This window comes from Branchiostoma belcheri, unplaced genomic scaffold (assembly GCF_001625305.1).
Source record: "Branchiostoma belcheri isolate BF01 breed outbred unplaced genomic scaffold, Haploidv18h27 scaffold7, whole genome shotgun sequence".
Lineage (NCBI taxonomy): Eukaryota > Metazoa > Chordata > Leptocardii > Amphioxiformes > Branchiostomatidae > Branchiostoma > Branchiostoma belcheri.
Genome location: NW_017804353.1, coordinates 1,657,971 through 1,682,490, shown reverse-complemented (window position 1 = coordinate 1,682,490; position 24,520 = coordinate 1,657,971). Strand labels below are relative to the sequence as shown.

Sequence of the window (24,520 nt, the reverse complement as noted above, 5' to 3'; positions counted from 1 at the left end):
TTCAAGACCTCCTCGATAGTCCTTCATGCATGTCATGTACGTACATGTACCAGTAACCAAGTGCTTAGACTGTCCCTGAGACGCCCTTCAAACAACTTTCTATTAAGGAGGTAGAATCCCCCAACGCCCTGTTTACTGGAGTTGAGAGAGTCCTTCAATTCCTTTTTGTGAAGTTTTATAACCTTTTTGAAGCTTTGTAGCTCATTTTATTTGCTTAGTGCCAAAAACTGAATCGCCCTCTTAAGTTCTTTAAGGACGTACGTGTAACTCTTCCTTTACCTTGCCTGTACTCAAGAAGTCGAGCAATGTCAATTTTTCAAGACCATCGCGTTGATCTGTCAAATGCTTTACACCCTAAATCACTTACTTACTACCAAACCCCCCCTTCGAACGTATTGCCTTCCGAAAGTTAGATTCCTCCAAAAGCTCGTCTGTAGAGGTCAAATCGGCCCTCTAAGTCAATATTGTAAGACCTCTGCGTCAATTCTTCAAACGATAATCCAATTTCTTGACACCAAATCTCCTTCTGACTTGTACTTGAAAATTGCCTTCAAGAAGTTGGAATCCCCCGGAAGCTCGCCTGGGGAGGTCCAGCGTGTCAATATTGCAAGACCTCAGCGCTGACCTTTTAAACGCCATGTTCCCTAACCGGCCTTTTTGGGAATAAACGTGCCGAAGCTATTACCGACTTGTACTTGCAATTTCCTGTAAGACATTCACCAGCGGACCATCCCCGATGTAGCGATTGAAGGCTGTTGGCGACCTCCAACGCCTCTGACCAGAAAGGGCAGCAATGAAGACCATGGAAGAATTAGGGAGAGTGCCTGGCTGGAAATGCAATTTGAACCTCTCAGAGGCAGATGGTCGTATTCTCATCCGCCCACAACAAGTGTAACGTGTGTGGCACTTCCGCCATCGATGCCAGGGCGTATCGCGCTGGTGATACATTCAGTAGTGGCTAATTTCGTCTTTGACAGAACAAATACGTACTAGATGGCATGTGATTGTCAGGCAATCTTTTAGACAGTTGAAATATACTCTTGTACTGTAAGGCGATTTTTGTGTTTGGCAGTCTGGGTGAGGTGTATACCAGCGAGTACACTGAATCATACAGGTGATCTCTGACTCTGGTAAAGTCCACTCAATCTGACGCTCCTGTGTGATGTTTCGACCTGTTTAAACAGTCAATAACGCAAGAAGACATCGCCACAACTCACATGTAGCACCCGAGACCACCTGAGACCTCCATAAGACCTCCCTCAGACATTTGAATTTATGAGAAGATTTTTTAGAGATCTAGAAATTCCTGGAAATAGTTGATTCATCTGCTAGCATGCTGTGCAGAAAGCTTATGTTCTTTAAACTTGCCCTATATTTATCAGACGGCAGCTTGCTCCCCGGACAAAAAGATTAGCCCTGAAATCCACTAAGTACGACCGCGGCGCTAAGTGTTATCTGTGCTTTTTCCTGCGGTCTAGAAACACCTGCCTCGAAAGAAAAAAAATCTTATTCATCTGATGAGGAACTGCTTAGTCGTATTTTAAAGGTAATGCTAGTGTAATGTTACCGTAGCACATCAAGCAGGCGGCACGACGATAACAAAATGTAGATCCCTGTATATGTAACACCATACCTGTTGCTGATCTTGTCGATCTTTATGCTACACGCTGCAGGTGGGAAAGAAGGCACTCCAATCACCAAAACATCTCTCCAGTTCCATAAAATGGCCGTTAACTTTAATAACACCATAAACAAAGTAACGCTAGACCTGTCAGTTTACAGGCCATTTTGTTTCACGAGAATATATTGGCTTCTACAGTGTACATAAAAACTACATTAAAGTGATGAGAAAGAATGGTTTAGTCTTAAATCTTTTCTATAGTCCTTTGTTTTATTTGCTTTTTGAAGACATCGCTGACCTGTGGAATATCACTAGACTGGTGCTGGTAAAACTATCAATAAAATGTATAAAGCCACGAGGAAGTCATTCTGTGCCGGATGTGGAGGAAGTTGTTGTGAACGATGCTTTATTGACTTTGCCTCGACAATAAGCAAGACTAATTGGGAAGTAAATTTGTTCCGAAAGCAAAGGAAACATTTCACATCGTTACATAAAATGTACTCGCCCCGTAGGTTGTTGAATTGACACAGGACTTTACCTAATGAGCAGTCCAATTCCTGGGGAGTTCGTTGCCGCCAACTTATCTTAATTGACTGTCACTGCGACGTACGCAGTCATTGAGGAGACCGATTCTTCTTGCAAAGCTCCGCAGATCATCAAACCACCGAGCGCACTCCTTGCGACAACAATGCGTGTTCATTATTCCACATATGCCTCGACATGGCAGTCTGAGATGTTAGCATTCATTGCATATGTTTCGTTTCTATTGATGTGACAGAAGAGATAAATGAAATGTCAGTGAGCAAGCGAAATGTCAGGAGCAATCTATCATGGAATGCAGGGGAGCATGGCAAGAATCGTTTTGTCTAGGGAAAAGCATTCAACATACGTGTGATAGCTATGAACTAGATGTACGTCAAATTCTAGCATTGATTGCCCTTTTTGATGTTCGAGGGTACGTGTAGAATTTGTATTGACGAGCAGTCGTTTAGGGTCATCTAAGGTAACTACGCTGCTGTGTGAGATAATTCTAGTTCGTAAATTTTAGTTAATTCGAAAAGATAAAACTTTATCCCGTTCCAATTAAGTCGTTTCCGCCCTTAAAGCTAGCATCATGCGTTACTTAGCGAAAGCGTGACTGCCGGCGCATTAGCGAGACTGATGTTAATTTTCCCTGGGAGAGACATTACACGTCCCCCGCTTGTAGACCATTACAGGCTGATACCATCTTACTGTCGCCTCGGGTCGCAATTTCAGACCATTTTCATCCGATCGGAGAGATATTAACTCGGAGAAACGGCTTTCCAAAGAGCTTTCTAATAAGGCTGTGACTGATAAAGTGGTCTGGTCTTATTAAAACTATCCAATTACGCGGTGCAACTTTGCCGACATCGTTTGAGAAACATGTCAATCACAACTGGAGGATGGACAGGCAGCTCGAGGGCAGTTGGCGCTCATCCAAATCAACGGAGAGAAATAGCGTCACTCTGATGGTTATTACTGATACTAGTTACCGTAATAACTGTAAAGCACGGTATAAAAGAAACGGTAAAGGAGTCTGTCACAGCACTTAAAGATTCCATACAGAAGTTGTTTGTTACTAAAATCTTACAAATTTAAAAAAAAATGGAAAAGGGAATCAGCCTTGTTCGTCCATTTATTTTACATTTTCGATAAACTACGACGGTTACGACCACATCTGACCGTGAAATATAAATTCCAATGAGTTGCACGTTTAAGTCCAGAGATGATCACAATCGGTTTATGTCATTACCCAATTTGAATGCTACGCTTCGTCATTTTAGATCAGCGGAGACGTGGAATAATTCTTTGACTTAACCGCTTCATGAAGCCAAGTCAATGGCGGTGCCTGGGTGTCTAGAGCCACGGAGTCTCGCCCTTCATTCCACAAGGGCGTCGGTGTTCCATTTACATAGTATTCATCAAATTGGGCAACATTGATTGAGATGTGTTCGTACAGCTAACTGGAAGAGTTTCCAATTCTCCGTCAACAGTATGGCAGTAAGACAGTTGTGAAGCGCCACCTAACAGCTTGTAAATGTTGTGCAACTTGCCTGGAACTAGTATAGCCAGCATCATTTTTCTATTGACTTGCCTACCAAATGTCATACATATGTAGCCTACAAGTAATCATGCATTTTGCGATAAGCTCTCTATCTCTCAGCGTTAACTTTAAGGTTACATCAGTCATGTTGGAAACCTTTTTTACACTGCATCATTGCCGCCTTGCGACTTTTTCTTCGCACTGCAGTTCTCAAAGGTTATGGTAGGGGGTGCAACTACACGGTCTTTCTACTAAAAGTAGTTGACTCCTTTTCATGTGACATCATTCACTTTACATCCTTTATCTATTTGTTATTTGGGGCAAGTAACTGTGCCCTTCGACCTGGAAGGTTTGAATCCCGGTTGTTGAACCGACTTGTAATTAATCATTAATTATATTTTTTGATTGATTGATTAATTGTATGCTACTGGAATGGGGTTGCCGTGTTTCGGTTTCTGTACACATTTCATCTTAACACTACTTCACAACTAATCTGTATTTCTGGAATGAAAATTGATTACTATTTCTTCTCAACTTTTTAGTGAACATGTCATGACTTGTTTGTCCTTCTAGATTTTTTTATGTTCAGAATTTCTTTCCTATGGTGCCAATGTAAGATTTATAAGTCAATACTAAATAACTTCCATTTACTGGCAAATAATTGTAATGGTTGCGAGTTTTTTTTCATCCATATTTCTAAATTCTGAGTGGTGCAGGTGAAACTTGCCTGGCGCATGCTATTTTCAATGTTACATGCATCAGTGCTGGTAGGCAGATAAACGTATGTCTAATCCTGCCTCCAGTCCATCTAGGTTATTGGTTGTTTGTTATCGTGAATTTCATTTCCAATTCGCTTGGCGCCCATCGTTCCCAAGGTCTTTTCTTCTATTGTTTTTCATCACGCCGGGCCTACGTGCGTATCCGCGCGCAGAGGCTGTCGGGTTAAATAAGGGAGGGCTTCGGTTTGCAATTGGTGTGAAGAGGGTTCAACATCCGGCAGGCCGCCTGTTATATCTATTACTTCATGTATTTTATATGAGTTTAAGTTGTAGGCTGAATTTCAACGAAATTCGGAAGATCTTAAAAGAAAGGGTAGCTGCTCTTACTGCGTCTGTTTCCAACACCTATGAGACATCTTTGTGGTACGGTATTGCTTCAAAATATTGTTTCCATACATCACATTTTCGCTTCTGATCAACAATTTTTGCCTTATGATTGATGGCAACACGCGGGGGTCAGTTCGCCTGGCGGGAGTCTGGATAATCGACGGGCGCCATCTTGGATTAGATAATGGCAGCAGAAGGCGTTCTATATCGCGTGATTTTGACCTCTGACCAACGAAAATAGCGGCGAGAGATTGACCTTAATGAGAGTGTGAACTCATATTAACCTCCAAATAGCAAGATCCTGACCTATACAATACATAAAATTGCAGAAAGATTTGATATTGCTTTTTGTCTGTAATGATGATTACACATTGTTCCCTGATTGCTATCTTATTGTGGTGTAGCCTGGATGCCCGACTGAGACTTTTGTACCTTTAGTATGGCCCCTCTGTTGCTCCATTGCAGCAGCTAGACCCTATACTAACGCTTTAAAAGTTGGCATCCAGACTAATTCTGAAGGCTTCTGTTTTCGACAAGAACTGGTTTGCGTGGTCCTTGGATGTAGATTCCATAGATTTACAATGACCCAGTCATGATACGTTGATGAAGGTTAGACATCCAGGTAAACAATACTCAAAGAAAAATCAAACTTTACTACTGGATGAATAACGGACGTTTCGAGTGACATCCGCCATTCTTCTTCAGCGTCACTAAATGTCAAGTTTCTTCACATGTGATTAGTGTCGTTTGTGCTCTTCATTTAGTGACGCTTAAGAAGATTGACGGGTGTTACTTGAAACGTCCGGAAGTTATGTCCATTATTTTATACAGTAGTAGAGTGATCTTTTGGACGAAGGCCGTGTCAAGAGCTTCTCCTGTATGTAGTCCTAAGGAGAGACCTGTACCGTATAGGAATGGATCGATACAAAGGCGGATTGGATAACCCTTGAGTGAATCTGAACAGTGAAGAACTAGGTCAGAGGGATTGGGACGTTTAATGAGAAGTCGGTACCACGTCGGGTAGAGGCAGTGGCTTGGCAATCAGTGAAAACAGGTTGGGAGAGTCCAATAAATGAAGTGATGAACTTTATAGCAAATTCCTACCCGAGGGAATTTAAACTAGGAACCCACTGTCAATGTCAACAGCTTACTAAAGGTGTCTAAAGGCTATCTGGTAAAGCAAATGTTTGTTGGCATTCACTGTGTTCTATACTAGAGAGCTGAACACAATGTTTAAAAAGAAGAACAAGCTTTGAAAGTGGAAAGACAACGGCCAGCCTTAGTAAACGGTTGTTTCGTCAGACAGGCGAATATGGAACTCTCAGTATGGAACTGCCAGCAGCACATTTGCTGAAATTACTTTTGGATCCTGTACCTTTTTGTCCATTTAGTACTTTAATCCTTCGTCCATTTGATGTATGCTCGATAATTGGCCCTTTCTCTTACGATCTATCTCCTGGAAGGGTTTACGTGTACAGGGATTAAGTACAATCACGACTGTGGAGGCTGATTTATTGATATGAATGAGGTCCCATCGACCTTAATTCAACATTTCACATACAGCTACTGTATGTCGATGATGGTTAGACATCTAGGTAATGAGATACACAAGAAAAGTATACTCAAGCATCTGGATGGACTCTGAAAACTGTAAAACGTTTCAAGTAGCATCCACCTCTTTCGTCAGTGACTAAAGAAATATGTAGTTGAACGGGTTTTTCTTAAAGGAATTGATGTGTGTGTGTGGTATTGTTAAACAGTTTTTTATTAAGCAAGCTAAAGTAACATAGTCATTGCATGGTGCTGCACTCAAGTTATAGTCAAGTTGTATTAACAACGCCATGTCCGATATACATCTGTTAACTTCAAACGGTGTGCACAATTAGGGAGCCTTCACCCCGATCAAATTACTTTTTAGATGCAATCTGCGTGCTCGGCCGCCATGTTGTTGACCTCTGACCCGTATGGTGACCTCTGGTGACATGTCAGATATATCTGATGGAAGCTATGATCGATTTTTCTCTAGTAAGTGTAAAAAGCAGGTCACCATCTTCGTTTGATTTCTGATGTGATGGCGTTTTTGTTTTCAACCCAGCGCAACCCAAATGTATCAGAAAGGGCTCTTCTGATATTGTGTGAAGGTGTTATACCTGCTAAAATGATCCAACATGTGTATACAGCATGAGTTGTTTTAACAATGTAAAGCCTGTTATTTGACCTCCGTGCCTTTGCCATATTCTCCTAGCATAAGATTAGGCTTTGGCATATTTTTGACGCTCTCATACGCGTTTTTATCAGGCTTTTGTTGGACAGACATCTTTTTTTGGCCAGCCAAACGTGTATCAAATGGATGAATAGATGGAGCCCTGTCAAGTTGATACCATCCTCCTTCGCAGGGCTAAAATCCTCCGGTTCCCTTCCGGTTTTAGCCCTGCTATTTACCGCTGACAGTTTGACTTCTGGTGACGTCACCGCCAAACTGCTGTCAGCCAATCAGAGAATTTGCGCACCGAGCTTTGCGCAAAAACCGCAAAGGTCGCTGGGAACCTATTAGCCAATCAGGTTACGTCTTACATTCCCATGTTGGGACAGGCCAAGATGGCGGCACAGATACTAGAAGTTTCGTGCGAGCCGTGCAAGATTTATTTGGAGTCGAGCGGCTTCGTGAGCATCAGCAGTCGATGCTACGGGCGCTGCTTGATGGCAGAGACGTTTTTCTGAGTGTGCGGACAGGAGGAGGGAAGAGCCTGTGCTATATGGGCTTCCCAGCAGCGGCCAAAGCCCTGGCCAAAGCCGAGACAGAGTTAGGGCAAGCCCCCCGACATCTGATTGGTTTGTGCCAAATAAGGCAAGCTCATGAATTATTTATAAGTGACGTCACCAGAAGTCAAACTGTCAGCGGTAAATAGCAGGGCTAAAACCGGAAGGGAACCGGAGGATTTTAGCCCTGCGAAGGAGGATGGTTGATACTCGTACACAGTCTTACAGCTAGAAGAAATGCTCGTAGATTACCTTTGCCGTCCTTAACTAACCCACGTTTTACACTCATAACGAATGACAGTAGATATTAGATATCAGCCAGAGATACCATTTGATACCCTTCTTTATATGCTACAATTCTCAGCAAATGTCTGGCTCCATTTTTCAAGGAGGCCAGTTCAAATCCTTGTCAATTATCCAGCTTATGACCCACAAACGAATGACAGTAGATATTAGATATAGATATCAGCAAAAGTTCAATATCCCCCTAAGATTCCTAGGAAGTACTTGCCAATCATCCCGCTTATGACCCACAATCAGTGTTTTTTTTATTCCAACATGTAATCACCAGACGTGGTGACGGCACACTCAAGTTTTATCAACTTATATTAATGCCGCCACCAACACAGGGGGCAAATACATGAGAGGACAATACTCATTTACACCTGAGCTAAGTGAGGAAAGCCGTGTAAAGTGCCTTTCCCAAGGGCACAAGATCGGTGGCATGTCAGGACTCGAACCCGGGACTTTTAGGTTCGGAGTCGCGCACTCTGCCGCTACGCCACACGACCCACCATCAGTGTTTGTTCTCCACCCCAGCCCTGCCGTGCCCTGTCCCCCGTGAGTTATTGGTACTTGCTCATGTTGACTCGTGCTCTCCACGAGAAGCCGTGTGACGTCACGGGTGGTATTTGCAAACCCTCTAATTAGAGAGAAGGGACGCGCCCAGGCTTATCTCCCCCAATTACCCATGCAGATTCCGCTCGTCGGTAGCTTTCCCTAATTTGGGGCCCCGGGATTCGTCTTGCGATAAAAATAGAACTGAGATAAGGAGTTTGCCTTCCTGTTTTGATGGTGAAGATGTTATGTATGTGCATAATCTGTGCCGACTGTTATTCAACTGTAACTTACATAAAGAAACGGGGACGAGACCTACATAGGAAAACATGATTACATGTATTTTACGGCTGCTTTTTCTATTGTACTTTTACAATATACATATATATGCAGAATACGTTAACGTCGTCTCCCCCCCCCCTGCATTTCACTGGTTATTTTTTTTGCCCCCTAGAAAAGTCTTTACTACGAAAGATTGGATGAAGTGTTTGAAAGACAAATGGGTGTTATATGACACGTTGTTGCTTTGTAAGATATACTGGTGATTGCGTGATGCCCAACCTACCAATAGCCCGTACCTACACGAACACTGACCCACATATTGTAACTCTTAGAGTGATATCAATAATGTTTTATACTTAAAAAATGTAGGATATATCATCCTTCTAGTTTGCCCATTTAGCTAATTAGGCTTATACATTGTGCCATACGATTGTCAAGCAACAAAGTTATTTCATCTATCCATCCATCCACCCATCCACCCATCCATCCATCCTTCCATTCATCCATCCATCCATCCATCCATCCACCCATCCACCCATCCATCCATCCATCCATCTATCCATCCATCCATTCAATCAGTTTGTCTGGGTGCAAAGAGATCTTACATACGCTATTGGTCTACCACATATATAACACATAACACATATATAACACATACATAACACATATATATAAATAACACAGGTGGAAGCAATCATCGCACGTTCCTCCATCTCTATTGGCCTTCCTCTCTCCCGTCACAATAACCCGCTGATCCGTTTGTTACCAAACATCCCTAACCTTCCATATATGGTACTCCACAAAGGTCAGGCCTGTTTTCATACTTCATGTCCTGAATGGTGTCATGATGTCATCCATTGCAAAGAAACATAAATTAGAAATAAAAAAATCCTGGGCCATATAAAAAGGCGAGGCATTGCATGTTGTTGTACAAAACATGTATAGGCCGAGGGCAACCACGCGACAGCTCAGTCTGGGGTAAGATGTTTAGAAGAATGTTATCTGTTAAATCCAGGTTTCTTTGTGTAGCTCTCCTTGGTGCTGAATTCAAAGTGGTATCTATAAAGCCTACTACGTGGTTGTTTGCAGTTTACAATGTGCAGATTGTACATTTTTCTTGCATCAAATGCCAAAAACGTGCTCAGGATATGTCGAACGATAAAGTAACGCGACAGCTCAGTGTCAGGTACGATGTTTAGAAGACGTTATCCGTTAAATCCAGCTTTCTTTGTGTCGCATTGAATGCCCGGCTGGCTAGGTCATCAGTGGGCATGAGATTGAGAGATCACGGTTTGATCCTTGATATTCCTGGATGGACGTTGTGTCTTTAGGAAAGCACTTTATACTAATTTCCTCACTCCATCCTCGTGTAAAATGGGTACCTGACTTCGGTTGGGGAGGTGAAAGGCAAGAAGAGAGAGAGATGGGCACCGCCTTCCAATATCATAATCCATAAAGCCTTCTCTCTCAATGTCGCACATAGTTTTAAATCAGTCGACTTCAACGTTTATCAAACACAGCCGTGTTGCTCTGTCCTTGGTGCTGAATTCAAAGTGGTGTCTAGAAAGCCTTCTACGTGTCTGCAGTTAACACGTGTGAAGATTGATAAGCTGTTTTATACAAAGGTGTCTCTAACATTCTGTTCTTTGTCATTACAGTTGTCAGAACTCCGACTCCAGAAGAGGGGCCTTTAGCAGAAAGCACTATGGCTCTGTGGAACTGGTAAGTAGATACATGCATTCTTATCAATCGTGTACTATGTACTGATGTAAATACATATTGATGTTCTATTGTACAAAGGAGGGAGAAACGTTGTATATATTGTATATAAAGCACGAGAAGAAAAGAGGGTGTTCGACTCAGATTAAATTGATGCATAAAGAGATACAAAGAAGTGACGGGTTGTGGACACGTTTTCTGACAACACTCACTCGTATACTCCCGTTTCAACCTGTGGAATGGATTGACCCGTGGCTGTTGTTTTTCAAAGGAGGATGAGGGGGGGGGGTATGAAAGGTGCAAGCGGCGTAATTTACTTACACGTCCTTGAAATCTACCATAAGGGAATTACATACCATCAACCCGGACACACGAGTAATAACATTCATATCGCCCCCTGTCTTCAACCTAAAAAGGGCATGAAAATATACCTCCACATTCGGATCATGACGACAAAACGTATGCACCAATTATGTTGGCTCGGCGACTCAATGACAAACTATTTTGACGCTTCCGATGTTTTTGTCTTTGGTCGTTTGATTGTCAGTGTCAAAACGATGTGTTCAAGTCTATGTTGATTCCGTTGTCATGGCAATGGATGTCGCCATAGGTGGGTTGATATTAAAGTCAATTTCCTGGCTCCGGTAATTGTAAAGGGCGTTAAAGACACCCAGTGCAATTTCAGGGCGGCAGAACTGGATTTTCAAAGTCAATTTTCTTGTCATTCTTTTAATGTAGTAAGTTGAATCAATCATATTATCACATAGCATACTGATATCTGTGAGGCAAGAATGCGAAGTCACTGACTGGCTCGTTTTGTATCGTTGGCTGGTTGTAGACGCCTCATCTGGCTTGTTTTGGGGATATTTCAAATGCTGCAAGTCTGAAATCACAAAACCTTGCTGAAAATGGCGGTAAAAGTCGATATCAGACAGATTTCGTCATTCACATTTAATTATTCAATTTGCCGCACTGATGATGAAATCGCATTTGTAGATGTCTTTAAAGGCGTGAAAAGAGGCGTACTTCTACTGAAATTACTTACATACGAAATTCAGCTTTATGCCGTTATTCAGACTCCATATCCAGGTATATCTCTCATTTATGTCAGTTTGATTCATTCTATAACAATACACAGAATTGTCGGTCACACAGCACTTAAAGGGAAAAGGTGGCACTATGTGGACACTTCCAGCGGGCTTTTCGTTCGCAACGTGCCATGTCGTGTCATAATGCGGGGGAGGAACTGTTGGTTTTTCCCGGCGGCCCAACACCTTATACGGCCGCGCCATACATGTACGCGTGGTTGGCAGTTTGAATGGCTTTTCACAAGTCGACAAGATCCTTTCAAACATCCGCGGCTTAAGAAAGATTTTCCTTTTGTGGGAATGGACGAGACAATGCCAAGCTTAGTACACATATTTAATTCGCTCTTCAACTGCAAGCAAACAAACTACATGCATAACACCACGCCTGCAGTGTTTATGATGATTACCAAATGCGAAATTTGCAATACCTACAGGTATATCCAACCAGTTACTACATGTGGTTCATGTTTGGTGTAAAAATGCCATCAAGTTACATCATGTCTAGAGCTAGAAGTTCAAGGGTTAGGTGTAACAAGTCGATCGGTGTAATATAGCCAGCTGCCGCCGTGCCGCGTGCCTGCGAAGCTGGTGTGTTACGCCGAAAGGCGGTTATACCGGCTATATAGATACAGATGTCTAAAGTAATCTTTAAAATAAAATGTGACACTTCTACAGTAACAGATTGTCTTCTCAGCAAACCTACATGTATATCCAACCAGTTACTACATGTAGTTCATGTTTGGTGTAAAAAAAAATGTCATTAGGTTACATCATGTCTAAAATAATCTTTAAAACGTGACACATCTATAGTAACGGGTTGCCTTGTTATCAAACCTACATGTATATAACCTACATGTATATCCAACCATTTTCTACATGTACTTCATGTTTGGTGTAAAAAATACCATTAGGTTACTTCATGTCTGTAGACGTGACACGTCTACAGTAACATATAGCCTTGTCAGCAAATTTGGCCTGCACGTGTGTGTGTGTGTACTGTTAATGAGGGGAGTTCCATTTGAAAGGACCACCCCTGCCTCCCTCGTGTTTTATCTCAAAGATATATTTAGCTGCAACATCCGGATCAGACAAGTCCTTGTGCTCCGTGCCTACAGCTGGGACATCGCGCCCACGTTACAATCCACAGGAGTGGCACCGATAGAGGAAATTCAATTTGTACCTTCAAAACCGTCAAAGCTCTCACTTCCGGATGTATGCCCCTTCTATAACTGTTGTTCTATTAGCTCTCAAATTCGTGAAGGCTTCCGGAGGAAATGTTTGATGAAAGCAAGTAACGTTACCTATTCTTAGAAACTCTGATTACTCAAAGCGAAGTTCAAAGACATGTACACCGCAGCTTCCGTCCCTCCTACTCAAGTGGGAATATATAGGAAGTTCCGTTAATTGAACGAGTCAGCGCATTGCTACAAGTTACAAAAAACCAAGTCTCCAGGAACCTTTATTCACAAGCATATTACGTTGGTGTACGTTGAAAGATCACTTTTGAAAAAAAGATGCATGCATGCTTGACATTGGTGTCCAATAACAGATATGGTATACAAGCAGGTTACCGTTAGTTTGTGTTGAAAGATTACTATGATTTAAAAAAAAACTGCATGCATGCTTGATATTTGGCTCCTATAACAGATATGGACGTGGAGCTTTACAGACAGTTGCAGTGTACCGTGTCCGTGTTCAAAGGGAGATTGACTCAATGCATTAGGCCCTATAGTGCAGACTTCTTATGAAGGTTCTTAACCTTTGATATGACTCATGAGGAAGAACCTACACAATTTATCTAAGCGGTTTCCACGTACTGAACACAGTCCACGGATATCGACCGGTTCCTTGTTTGGCCTGAAGCGCTGTTTCACTGTTACACAGGGAAGTGGGAATGTATTAGCCTCCTTCGCAGACTTGTTGGGTGGCAACGTTATTTTTTTTCTGTGAGCGACGCGAGTTATGCGGCAGAGGGACGGTTTTACCGCCAAGGGAGTTTTGCCGGGAGAGACAGTTTCGCTGCAAAACCGTCCCTCCGTGGCATAACTCGCGTCGCTCACCGAAAAAAATAACGCCGCCACTCTACAAGTGTACGAAAAAGGCTAGGAATGCATAAACTGATTTTCCCCGCCACTTCGATTGTTTTGCTTCGTCTCTCACACGCTCACGTGATCGTACCCAGTCACGCTTCCAACCCCCAGCGGGGAGTCAGCCTGCCGAGTCATTTCTGTGAGAAAAACAGAGACTTCTCCCCGCCGTGCAGCTCAAAATAGTTCCGCCCACGGAACCGGGAAGGAACATCGATCAACCGGACGGTCTAATGGGCTCCCAGGGAACCAATCAGCGCACTCGAGACACAAACGCGCACCAAGTATGGTTTGAACGGACGGGCTTTTATATTCATCATCCCGGTTGGTTGGCTGATTGCTTCCCACAAAGGAGAGTGCAAAAATAGCCCGACGTTTCGTTTATAAACACTGCGTACCGCGCGGTTCTTTAGAGAGTATTGATCTGACAGACAGGGCAGGTTGACAGTAGCAGTCCGCTGGTCTCCAGGTCCAGAACCGCCCTAACAACAGGCTGGTGCAGACTGGTCATATTCAGGGCGCGTTTAGAGGTCCAGGTAGACCTTAAGGAAGAGGGCTCATTGTCAGAACACACAGAGATTGAGTGGGATAGGGAGAGTATTTGGGTGTTGTTCTGACCAGAATGTCGTTCCTTGTACCCATCAAGCTCATCTCGTGCACGGCGGACGGGGCCGTACAGGGAGCCGGCCGCTTCCGGGTCGAGAACGGCGAGAACAATGAGGTAGGACAGTTTCTTTTTATCTTCTTAGAATGACGTGTAGTTTATATATATAGGAATATTGATAAGAATTCTGTTTGCTGTACTCCTATGATTTGGGATATAACTGTTTAGCTGTGACGTCTACCTGTAAGAATATACATGTATTCAGTCGTGTGCTAATTTTTAACCAGGTGTATGCAGTGAAAATATTTTAGCCGTCCCGTTTTCCTGGCACGTAACCGGCTAAAACGCCAAAGTTTGCATTGCTAGATCCGTAGAATGCCTTAGTATTAATGTATACACGTATGAATTTGGGACTGCGTATTGTTTACCTGCCACCGTGTTTGTGTTGCCTCATAATTCATGCACGGCAATAAATAACTTGTGGCGCTCCCTCGTGTATGAAACTGTTGATACAGTATTATGATATTTGAATGGTTTTGCACGGGTCGTTATGTGATAAACCGTCATGCATGTCCTATGCCGCTGCACGGTTGAAAAAGCAGCGGGGGTGCCGATATTGGCAGTTGTCGCACGCGTGGCCGCGCGTTGATTTACCGCTTTAAACCGCGATGACGTGTCCCCGCCGTTACACCGGTTCATTACCGTAATGTACAAGCTTTTCAGCCGCTACTGTGTCCGCCGGGGATTGAATGAATCAAGCCATGTCGTCGCAACCTCATAGGGTCTACCAGACTCTAATGGGTTACTAAAAGATAGCAGAAATTGGGCAAAAAGACTGGATAATATGCCAAACAAGTTAGCCGGTCATAGGTGTACACTTTGAAACCCTCCGCGATCCGATATAGCTCCTGTGGCCGGCTTATATGACGAAGCCTTTTGCCTAATTTCTACTATCTACAGCCATTTTGTCCAATTTCTACTACAACAACCCAATAAGGTCTGGTAGAGACCTCCCTCCATTCTGAGAACAATTGTCCCCAAAAGTGTTATTCTCGCCATCCGTGCGCTGATTTGTTATTGCCGGATCCCGGCGCCGCCCCACCCTTTGTGTTATACCTGCCGTCTGCCGCTCCTATAAACACACCTTTTATTATAGCCAGCTACACAGTAATATTTACGTTTCCGTGTTTCAGTTGCACGCATTTTGTCCTTTGAAGTGTTGGGAGCACACGATTCAGTCGTCAACAGGTTTGATTTGTGCTAACCTCCGCCCTGCCGGGGTCGGTCCGTGCGCGGCGGAACGCGTATCTGATAAGGCCGTCATTAGCGAGAACCTGCCGAAAACACAGGCTCATATTTATGGAACGCTCAACCCGTGCAAAGCCTGGCGTGGAAGCGGGAGACTTAGTCACATGTACTGGATCGATACTGCATGCAGACTGCGTGCCTTCATTACTAAAACTCGTGGATGTGAGGCAAGATTAGTACCACTTGAAGACCTCTCGACGTCGGCAAATCAAATATATTTTTTAATCCTTAACATCATCATGAAAATTAACGCAGGTTCCCTTGAATATTAACAAAGCAGAATCAAGACAATCATTTTCGTAACCGACTTTATCACGCCCCTTGAATCTTTGCACTTCAGAAGACTTCTTCCCCCGAGGCTTGGATAAAGTCAACTCTCTCCTGTAATACCCTCGACTCACTCAAAAGTCGGCAAGGATTGATTCATAGAATGGTACAGAATAATAAAGTCGTTACAGGTCATGTATGAATGAATAATTGGGAATAACTCATCTTTCCTGAGCGAATATACGCAGTATAAACTGTTCCATTGTTCTCATGAGAATGCCAGGACTAGCTTCGTGTATTGTTGACTTGTTGGTTCATCGATAGCGATAACCAGTCATTCAGCACCAAGGACAGAGCAAGGTAGAGAAACAAGGTAGTCACGCTTCCACGCACCGGCAGCCATCCGTCAGCCATGCCGGTATGCAGGGCGCACGACGCGAACGGAAATTGGTTTATGGCGGTGAATACTTAGAGAATTGTCGAGGCTTGTGCGGTAATCAGACAGATCAGGGTTGGGCTATGGGAAAACCTGCATATTCTCCAAGCAGAGGCTCAGGCTTCGGCTTTTTTTACTTGTTTTTAGGCGTTTTTATTGGACTTTCCTTGTATTGTTATCTTTTTTCGCTAGCCTTCGGGTGACGTATTGGGTACTGTCTTGTAAACGATACTGTCTTGCCCCAAAATATGTGCCTGGAGATTAAAAACTTGCCAACGGAAAGCGCTGTAGGGTGGCGTGAGATTACACTTAGTACCGGTACAGAGATGTAAGAGGTGCAATTTCTAGATTGAGAATTCATAAGGAACACAACACGCATGATGTCGTGATTCTGAATAATAGATAAAAAGATTAATAGATAGAGACATAGATTAATAGATGCATATTTTGAAGTAAAAGCCGTCATTGCATATACGAAAGTAAAAGCCGCCATTGGCAAGTTCCAGTTGTATTGTGAAGTCCCAGAATGTCCCTGACCGCTTTGCTACATTAGTTATGAATGCTACGCTTGTTATCATGAGAACATTTCGTAGTAAAAACATATACAAAATCCCCACCCTCTCTCCTCTACCGGACCCCAAAGTAACTGGTGCATAGCCGGTAATAATTACCTAACAGGCGGTCACCCGGCCGTGAAGGGGGTTAATTTCCAGGCTACGTGTACATTTGACCATGCAGCCTTATTACAGCCTTTAATAACGGGGCTATTGATCGACTCCGTTGAAAACATGGCAGTTGTTCACTCGATATGCTGAATATTTGATGAGAGAAGAGTGCAGTATGCACGTCGCCGCTTTATGGGTCAAGGGACTAAGAAGAGAAGAGATGAAACCAGAATACAAGCCGATAGAATACGGAATAGAAATGTGGAAGAACTAAGCGTGGTTTAACGTTAAACTTTACAGAGTGATGAATTCGACTGTTGGTTGCCAGCAAAACGTATCAAATCAGCATAGAAGGCATGCGCTCTACTTAAGACCTTCGTCGTATATGTTTTGCCCATTGGGCTTAGCACAGGTCACACATTACATACACATATACATATAGACGTGTAATGTATGTATTATACATTAGTACAATCGCCTTCTCGATAAAAGTGCCAGTTAGTTTAGATTCCGGCTCAGGAAAAATAAAAGAAAAGGCAGGAATAATAATCAGATACACTTTGATCAGTCAACTCAGTTCGGTAATGTATCAGTACATGGCTGCCATGCTGATTCAATCAGCTTTGATTTCATTTGATTTAGACATGCATGATTAGGCCTGGCAAGCCGTTCTATATAACATAACAAGCGGCCGTTCTGTGCCTGGGGAGCTGGGTAGTGCATCGAGAGGTGGTCATGTCAGTTGATGAAACATAGGCGGATCCTCGTATGTTCCACTTTTGTGTTAAACATCAGCAGGGAGTCGGGAAAATCGCCTACCTGTACGTGTGTAGATTGCATATAACAAAGCGTATGACCGAAAACTAGCAAGACTACCATTTCATTCAAATCAACTTATTCTTACTGTAAAATCAACCTGGCAGAAGTACATCGATTTGAAAAATGGTGTAGGAAGTAAAGCAGTATCGAGTTAAATTGCCTGTCTCTGACACAACCATCAGATTGTCCCAAATGGGACTAGGAATACTTTTTGTTCTCTGAAATACGTATGAAAAAATCCGGTACTTCAGTGTCTCTCCATTCGTAATGATCAATCTACTGAGAATTAATGCATTGATAACCTCTTGTAATCAGGGACAAGGGAAACTAATGGGGCTCTTTTGTAATGAGCAGGCAGTTTGACGTATGTGTTCCATATTCCGTCCAAATCAGATCAGCGCTGATCATTAGGAAACAAAATTACCGTATAAGGTCGGTTCTTACCTAAGGGTGGGTGATGTAAAATTTGAACGATCCGAACATTAAAAAGGAAACTGATCTCGATCCAGTTTTAGCTCAATGAAGTCTAGTCTCCCACTGGTTGTGACAGAGAAGACAGACGCTATGTACAGTATTTACAGTTCATTGTAGCGGGAAAATCCCCCTAGCTCTTTCCAACAAGCACAATGAACAGTGGACCACGGCTTAACGTCCCCTCTTAAGAGTGCGACCCTTTCCAGTAGCGTGCATGTCGGGTGAGCAACAACACCCAACCTCTTGGTCCAGAGGAAGGGTCGCTAACCACTAGACTACGCAGGGCACTCACATTAAATAAATCCTTTCATTTTGGCCATTTATTTTATCTCATCTCTTTTTTGTTTCCTATATACAGTAAGTTGAATATATAGTGTCTCTTATGAGCTATGCTTTGTCAGATGTAAGTCCTTAGATGCCCCAGATAAAGTAGATTGTCAGCACCGTGAGTTGAAGAGCATATTAAAGAGCCATTCACTCGCAGACTAATAGCTACCCTGAGGAGACCTGTGCGTTAAGTAAGTGGTATGAAAATTGAATTTATGTAACTCGCCGATGTGAGAGTTGTGTAAGTCGTGAGCCAAGTACACAGAATCAAATCTTTCATCGACACACAGTACATGCTGTTGTTGAGCGGAAACAAAGTTAAGAATCTGAACAGTCGACAAAGTGTCTAACTTGAGGTTACGTAACTCACCGGAGTTATATAAGTCTTAAAAGCGATGTTTGACTGACATTGCATTAAACCATTTATCCACACAGTGTATGCTGTTATTGAGCCTGACGCGAATCTTGGAACATAAATAACCGACATGAAGTACAAAAAGGTAAAGTGTCAAGCTCAGGGATATAAGGAGATCTGTTTTCGGTACATGAATTGCTGTACTCACCACGTACATCACCATATTAGCCATTTGTTGTCAAATCAAATCAAATCAAATCAAAGCAAATCAAAGCAAATCCAATAACAATCCTCATCGCATAGCCGGGGAATAAGAATGACGTAAAGTATATGTTCTAAATTATAGCATAATATATGAACTAAAGGTTTAATGCTAACACTAATACTGCATATACAAGCACATCTACACAATCCCACGAATTCTCCAAGGTTGAAAAGGCAAAAAAAAAAAACTTTCTTTGGCACAATCATTTTCCCTATATTGTTTTCAATTTTCCACATAATGGGCACCATTGTCCATGCCCCCATTGTACGCCCTTTTCTAGTACCATTAGTGAGTGCAGCAATTTTCCAAGTAACCCACTTCCTCTAATAGTGTTCTTGTCTAGCTTGTGTTAGAGATGTAATTACAGGAAGATTCGGAGTCATAGTTAATTGCATCTTTCCATCCTTGCTTGTGATTCGAAAATTCGACAATCTCTAGATTAACATGACAAGGAAGACGAGACAATGGAGGAAAACCAATATGTTTACCTCTTGTACCTGTAGCATGGAGTGAAATATAACGATGTATTCTATGTGGGAATTAGATAAATTACAGGACGTTCCGCAGTCACAATTGCACATTTAGTCTCAGTTTGTGATTTAAAATTCGGAAATTTCAAGATGTACAAAAACCAAAAACCTGGCAAGCCAGTCTATACAGTGTGCATTCACACGTGATAAATAGCCTTCTCATTTGAAAAATACTTGTGCCCTGAAAACCGTAAAGCCTAGTCAAGCTAAGGAATACATAATTCATAGCTCGCAATTGTGCGAGCTGCACAGAAGAGTGCCGGATGTCAAAAGGTCCCCGATGTACCAAGGCAACTGCCACCATTTAGAGCTGGCTTTCTGCCAGACAGACTGTCCATGTTTCATACGTGAGATGTGTGTTGTTATATAATACGTGTGTGCCGAGATAAGGAAAGACAGTTAGGGGAAATATAAAGGCATCCTTTACTTTTTCCGCCTCATTATTTCTGTAACTGACAGCTTTTGTTTGCATCAATGTATGGATGTCAGACAAGCTGGCGACAGGTATCCTGGGAGATTCTGAAAATAGGCGCTGTGTCGCCATTGCCTGTTAGCGAATAGCTTTGAGGACACAACTGTTTAGCAGGTGCATTCAACCGAAGGACAGATATACAGGCTATGCAAGTACAGATACAGAAGCTGGTTTGTAACGCCGAAAGGCGGTTGTACCGGCTATACAGATACAGAAGCTGTTGTGTTACGCCGAAAGGCGGTTGTACCGGCTATACAGATATAGATTAAAGCTAGTGTGTTCCGCTGAAGGGCGGTTATACCGGCTACATATACAGATACGTCTGTTATACCAGTTGCACATATACCACCAAAGAGTAGCTATCTTCAAAATGCTAGATTTTCCCCAAACATGTTGATGCAGGGCAGATGCAGACACTGATTGAATGTTGCCGTGTATTCCCTACAGGAATTACGTGCTTGATATATGCAGATTAAAATTGAGTGATTTCTTGTAAAATTTAGGGTTACTGCCTCATAAACATTAATCGCAGTTTTATTGACTGTCTGCACCACTTTTAAAAGTAGGTAATTCTGTACGTAGCACCTCTCATGACTGATTTGTCACGTGTGGTCACAGGTGTGGCGGATCGTAAATGCGTCAGCGAGAATTGCGCTGACGCCATTTTGGGTAAATCACTACCGCAGGCTGCTGTCTTAATCACTGCGGCGGTTCACAAGAGACCAATTTAAAATTCATCCAGGTAAAATTAAAAACGGGATGAATCCATCACCACAAACCAGGTCCAATTTTGTTTTTATGTTTCTTTTCTGTTTAGTTGTTAATTTCTGTGTTTGTGTGTGTTCAGATACGGGTGTCACTACACTAGTAACGGTCTAATATCGTGCAGACACTACTTCAATATACTAAGCGCAAGGAAATCCAATGGTGACTTCAACCTTATTCTAAGATTTTCTACATTTAACTTTAAACCTCAAATGCTTACTCTCAAACTAGCTGCGATCTTACGTATTAGGGTGGAGGGCTGGCTCTTAGGCGATATAGAAACGACATGAACTAATACACGATAACAATCAATAAATTTCCACACAATATCGTACTGCCTTACTGATTGACGCATAGTTCATGATATATTCATGAATGCTGTATTTGACATTTGCCCACAGATAACGTCACGTAGCCTGATCACGTTTCTGGCGGGGGCAATCGTTCAGGTCTAATTCATTCGATGATGAATTCACGTCATTTGATAGCCGTAAAACCATTCTGAAGGTTGGGTGTGGCTGACATATAAAGAGATTAGTGTCAGAAGTGACATATATTTCAGATTTATGTGTGTGGAACGTGACTTGGATTGCTGAGCACATTACGTCATGTGTGCCTAATTGTGCATCAATGGTAGTTGACACGCACAAAGCAGGCAGTGTTTGCCTTCAGAATGTAATACAGAATACTTCTTATTTTAAGAACTTGACGAGGGATTAAAGACTGAATTGTGTATATGATGATCATGATATAGAAAGATATACATCCGTCAGATAAATTTCATAGTATGTAGGTACCTACACCCTCGTATGATTGTCAAATTGTAGCATTTTCTGTCAGATGTAGTTTAGCATCTGCTATTTAAATCCTCGACGAGGAAGATAAACACTTAAAAAACTGGTGACGTGTAAAAAGAAATGTATCCCTAGAATCAACCTCTAAGCTAACACAAGCCAAAGGTATCTATAGCACGCTGATACTGTACTCCCAGCTTTACCCGGGCTGTTACGAAGATTACCCGCGCATAGCACCATGCTGATTGCTGGTAGGGATTGCCGCGAAGGTCCCCTGACACTGCCACACAGCCCCTAATGTGATTATACGGCACATTTTCATTTGATTCATCATAGCTCATCAGGTAGATGCATATTGTGGTCGGTAGTGTTTAAGGCTGTGATGTGTTCCAGTTATGTATAGTCTAGCAACATTTACCTTTACCTTTACATTAGTCTAGCAGCATTTATATGGTCGGTAATGTTTAGGACCGTGATGTGTTCCAGTTACGCATAGTCTACCTTTATGTAAATCCTTCCAACATTTACCTGCAGCTATAAACGTTAATCTGGGATCTTCCATTTACCTGATAAACGTGGATAGGTGGTAGATGAGACCCAATCCGAACATAAAAGTATAAAATGACAAAGTAAATATGACAATGGCAATGACTAGAAAGATGTGACGGATTGACTATGCTAACCAGCATTATAGTAGTTAGACCAGGTATATATTCTCTATTCATGAAAACCCCCGTCCCCCATACTGTTTATCTGTATCACCCAATGATCTATCTTTCCCCTGCGTCGGTTGCTATTCGGCATCACAAAGCGTCAGGTTCAAACGATGTTATATACGATGAACTGCTCTAATAGATCTTCGGCTTAGTCCAGGTACATATTCTCTATGAAAACCCCCGTCCCTCACACCGTACTGTTTATGTGTATCACCGAAAGACGCATGGTTCCCCTGCGTCGGTTGTCATTCAACGGCTCAAAGCTTCAGTATCAAACGATGTTAGATACGGTGGACTGCTCTGAGAGATCTCAGGCTTAGTCCAGGTACATATTCTCTTTGAAAACCCCAGTCCCTCCCCCATACTGTTTATGTATGTGTATGTGTATGTGTATGTGTATGCGTTATAAGGTGTATGTGTATGTGTATGTGTTATAAGGTGTATGTGTATGTGTATTGTGTATACAGATATGTGTATCACCCAATGACCCATGGTTCCCTGCGCTCCCCAGGCCTTATCGGGCGGAACCGGAAGCTCGAACATCGCTCTCCTGGAGAACCCAGAGTGCCAGACCAGATGGTACTTCAAGTACTTCCTGGGCAAAGGTCAGTGAGTCAAAGCTCAACATTTTCTCCTTTTTGAAACCACAGAATCAAGGGAACCAGAATCACACTACTTAAAGAATACTACTATTACCTTTCTAATCATCTACGTGTATATTTGCCTAAGTGGACTGGGACAGGTGTTCATTGTCTAAAAAAAGGGTGCTCAGATGATGTACAACTACAACCTATTGACGTAATTGCAGCGTCCCCGTCTCTGAATGAAAAAAGAAATACATGCACTACAGCCTAATTGCATGTTTCAACCCTGTTGTAGATCTGTAGCAAAAGATTAATTTTTAACTTTATCTGTAGTTCACTCTGTGCTATTTTGTATTCCACCCTCCCCAGTTCATCAGAACTACGTGGGTTTGGACGAGGACAGAAGCCCGTTCTTCCTGTCCGTCGTGCTGACCGATGCCAACAACCACAACGTGCCACAGTACAGGGCCATTCTATGGAGAAAAACGGTCAGTAGAAACATAACATCAACAACAGTAGAACCAGCAAACAAGCAACATATTCAACAAACAAATAATCTCATATTAATCAACAACCACATACAACGTGCCACAGTATGGAGAAAAAAGGTCAGCAGAGATACAAAACCAATCAATCAATCAATAAATCCATCTACAAATAAGTAAAAAATATAAAATCAATATCACCATTTGACGTTACTGATTGGTTGCTGTGTTTCATGAGATGAAATCAAGCAACAATCACGACATGAAAAATCAGACCTTTTGGCAACAGATCTTATGACAGTGGAGTGAGTTAAACTGTTACTGTGGAGTGTCAGAACAAATTTCTATATGTCCAGCTTCCTGATTACCACTTACTGGCGACAATTTTATTGGATACTCTTTTTCTCTCACCCAGGGAACCCAGAAGCTCTGCCTTCCCCACAACCCTAGCAAGCCATTGTCCATCAAGTCTATACTTAGGTGAGCTGAGATTTATCATTTGTACAAACGCCAATAACAGTCGCAACCATCCGAAGATGTAGCTATGACTTTGACCTAGATACTTAATCTATCAATCTCTTGTCTTGCACAATAGAATTGTATGTCTAATAACAATTTTATTTATTGATTGTGTATTTATGATTGCCTTTGCAGCTCTTTCTCTTTAGATAAAATGGAGAGAGGACCAAAAGAAATCTTAAGTGCTGAAATACAAAAGGTACGTTTATATCATTCTGTTGACATACAAAATCATCATATTCCAAGCTCGTTCGTTGTGGTGCATTTGGCGTTGTGATTTTAAACATTTTTCAGCTGTCGTGTAGGTTGTCATTCAAAATCACCAAGTACCAGTGTTAGATACGAGGGACTGCTACTATAGATCTCCAGCTTCACACAGACTAGCATCATCAGCATGTTTTAGATTTTATTTGTTATTAGGGCGTTTTGACTTTAAACTTGCTCTTTGTCAGATCTGCCGCGTCGGTTGTCATTCAACATCACAAAGTGTCAGCGTCAAACGATGTTAGATACGAGGAACTGCCCTTACAGATCTCAGTCTGCATTCATACAGACTAACATTGACGCAAT

General features: G+C 42.4%; 1 protein-coding gene across 1 annotated transcript in view; it reads left to right on the top strand.

Moving 5' to 3' along the window:
- LOC109484500 (GTPase-activating Rap/Ran-GAP domain-like protein 3) overlaps positions 1–24,520 on the top strand; it is a 55,707-nt gene that overhangs the window by 16,851 nt on the left and 14,336 nt on the right. Inside the window, exons 2-7 of the mRNA XM_019787786.1 lie at positions 10,330–10,393; positions 14,212–14,286; positions 22,874–22,967; positions 23,316–23,434; positions 23,847–23,911; positions 24,086–24,149. Coding sequence (XP_019643345.1) covers positions 10,330–10,393; positions 14,212–14,286; positions 22,874–22,967; positions 23,316–23,434; positions 23,847–23,911; positions 24,086–24,149 — 481 coding nt within the window. The remainder of the gene's footprint in view (positions 1–10,329; positions 10,394–14,211; positions 14,287–22,873; positions 22,968–23,315; positions 23,435–23,846; positions 23,912–24,085; positions 24,150–24,520) is intronic.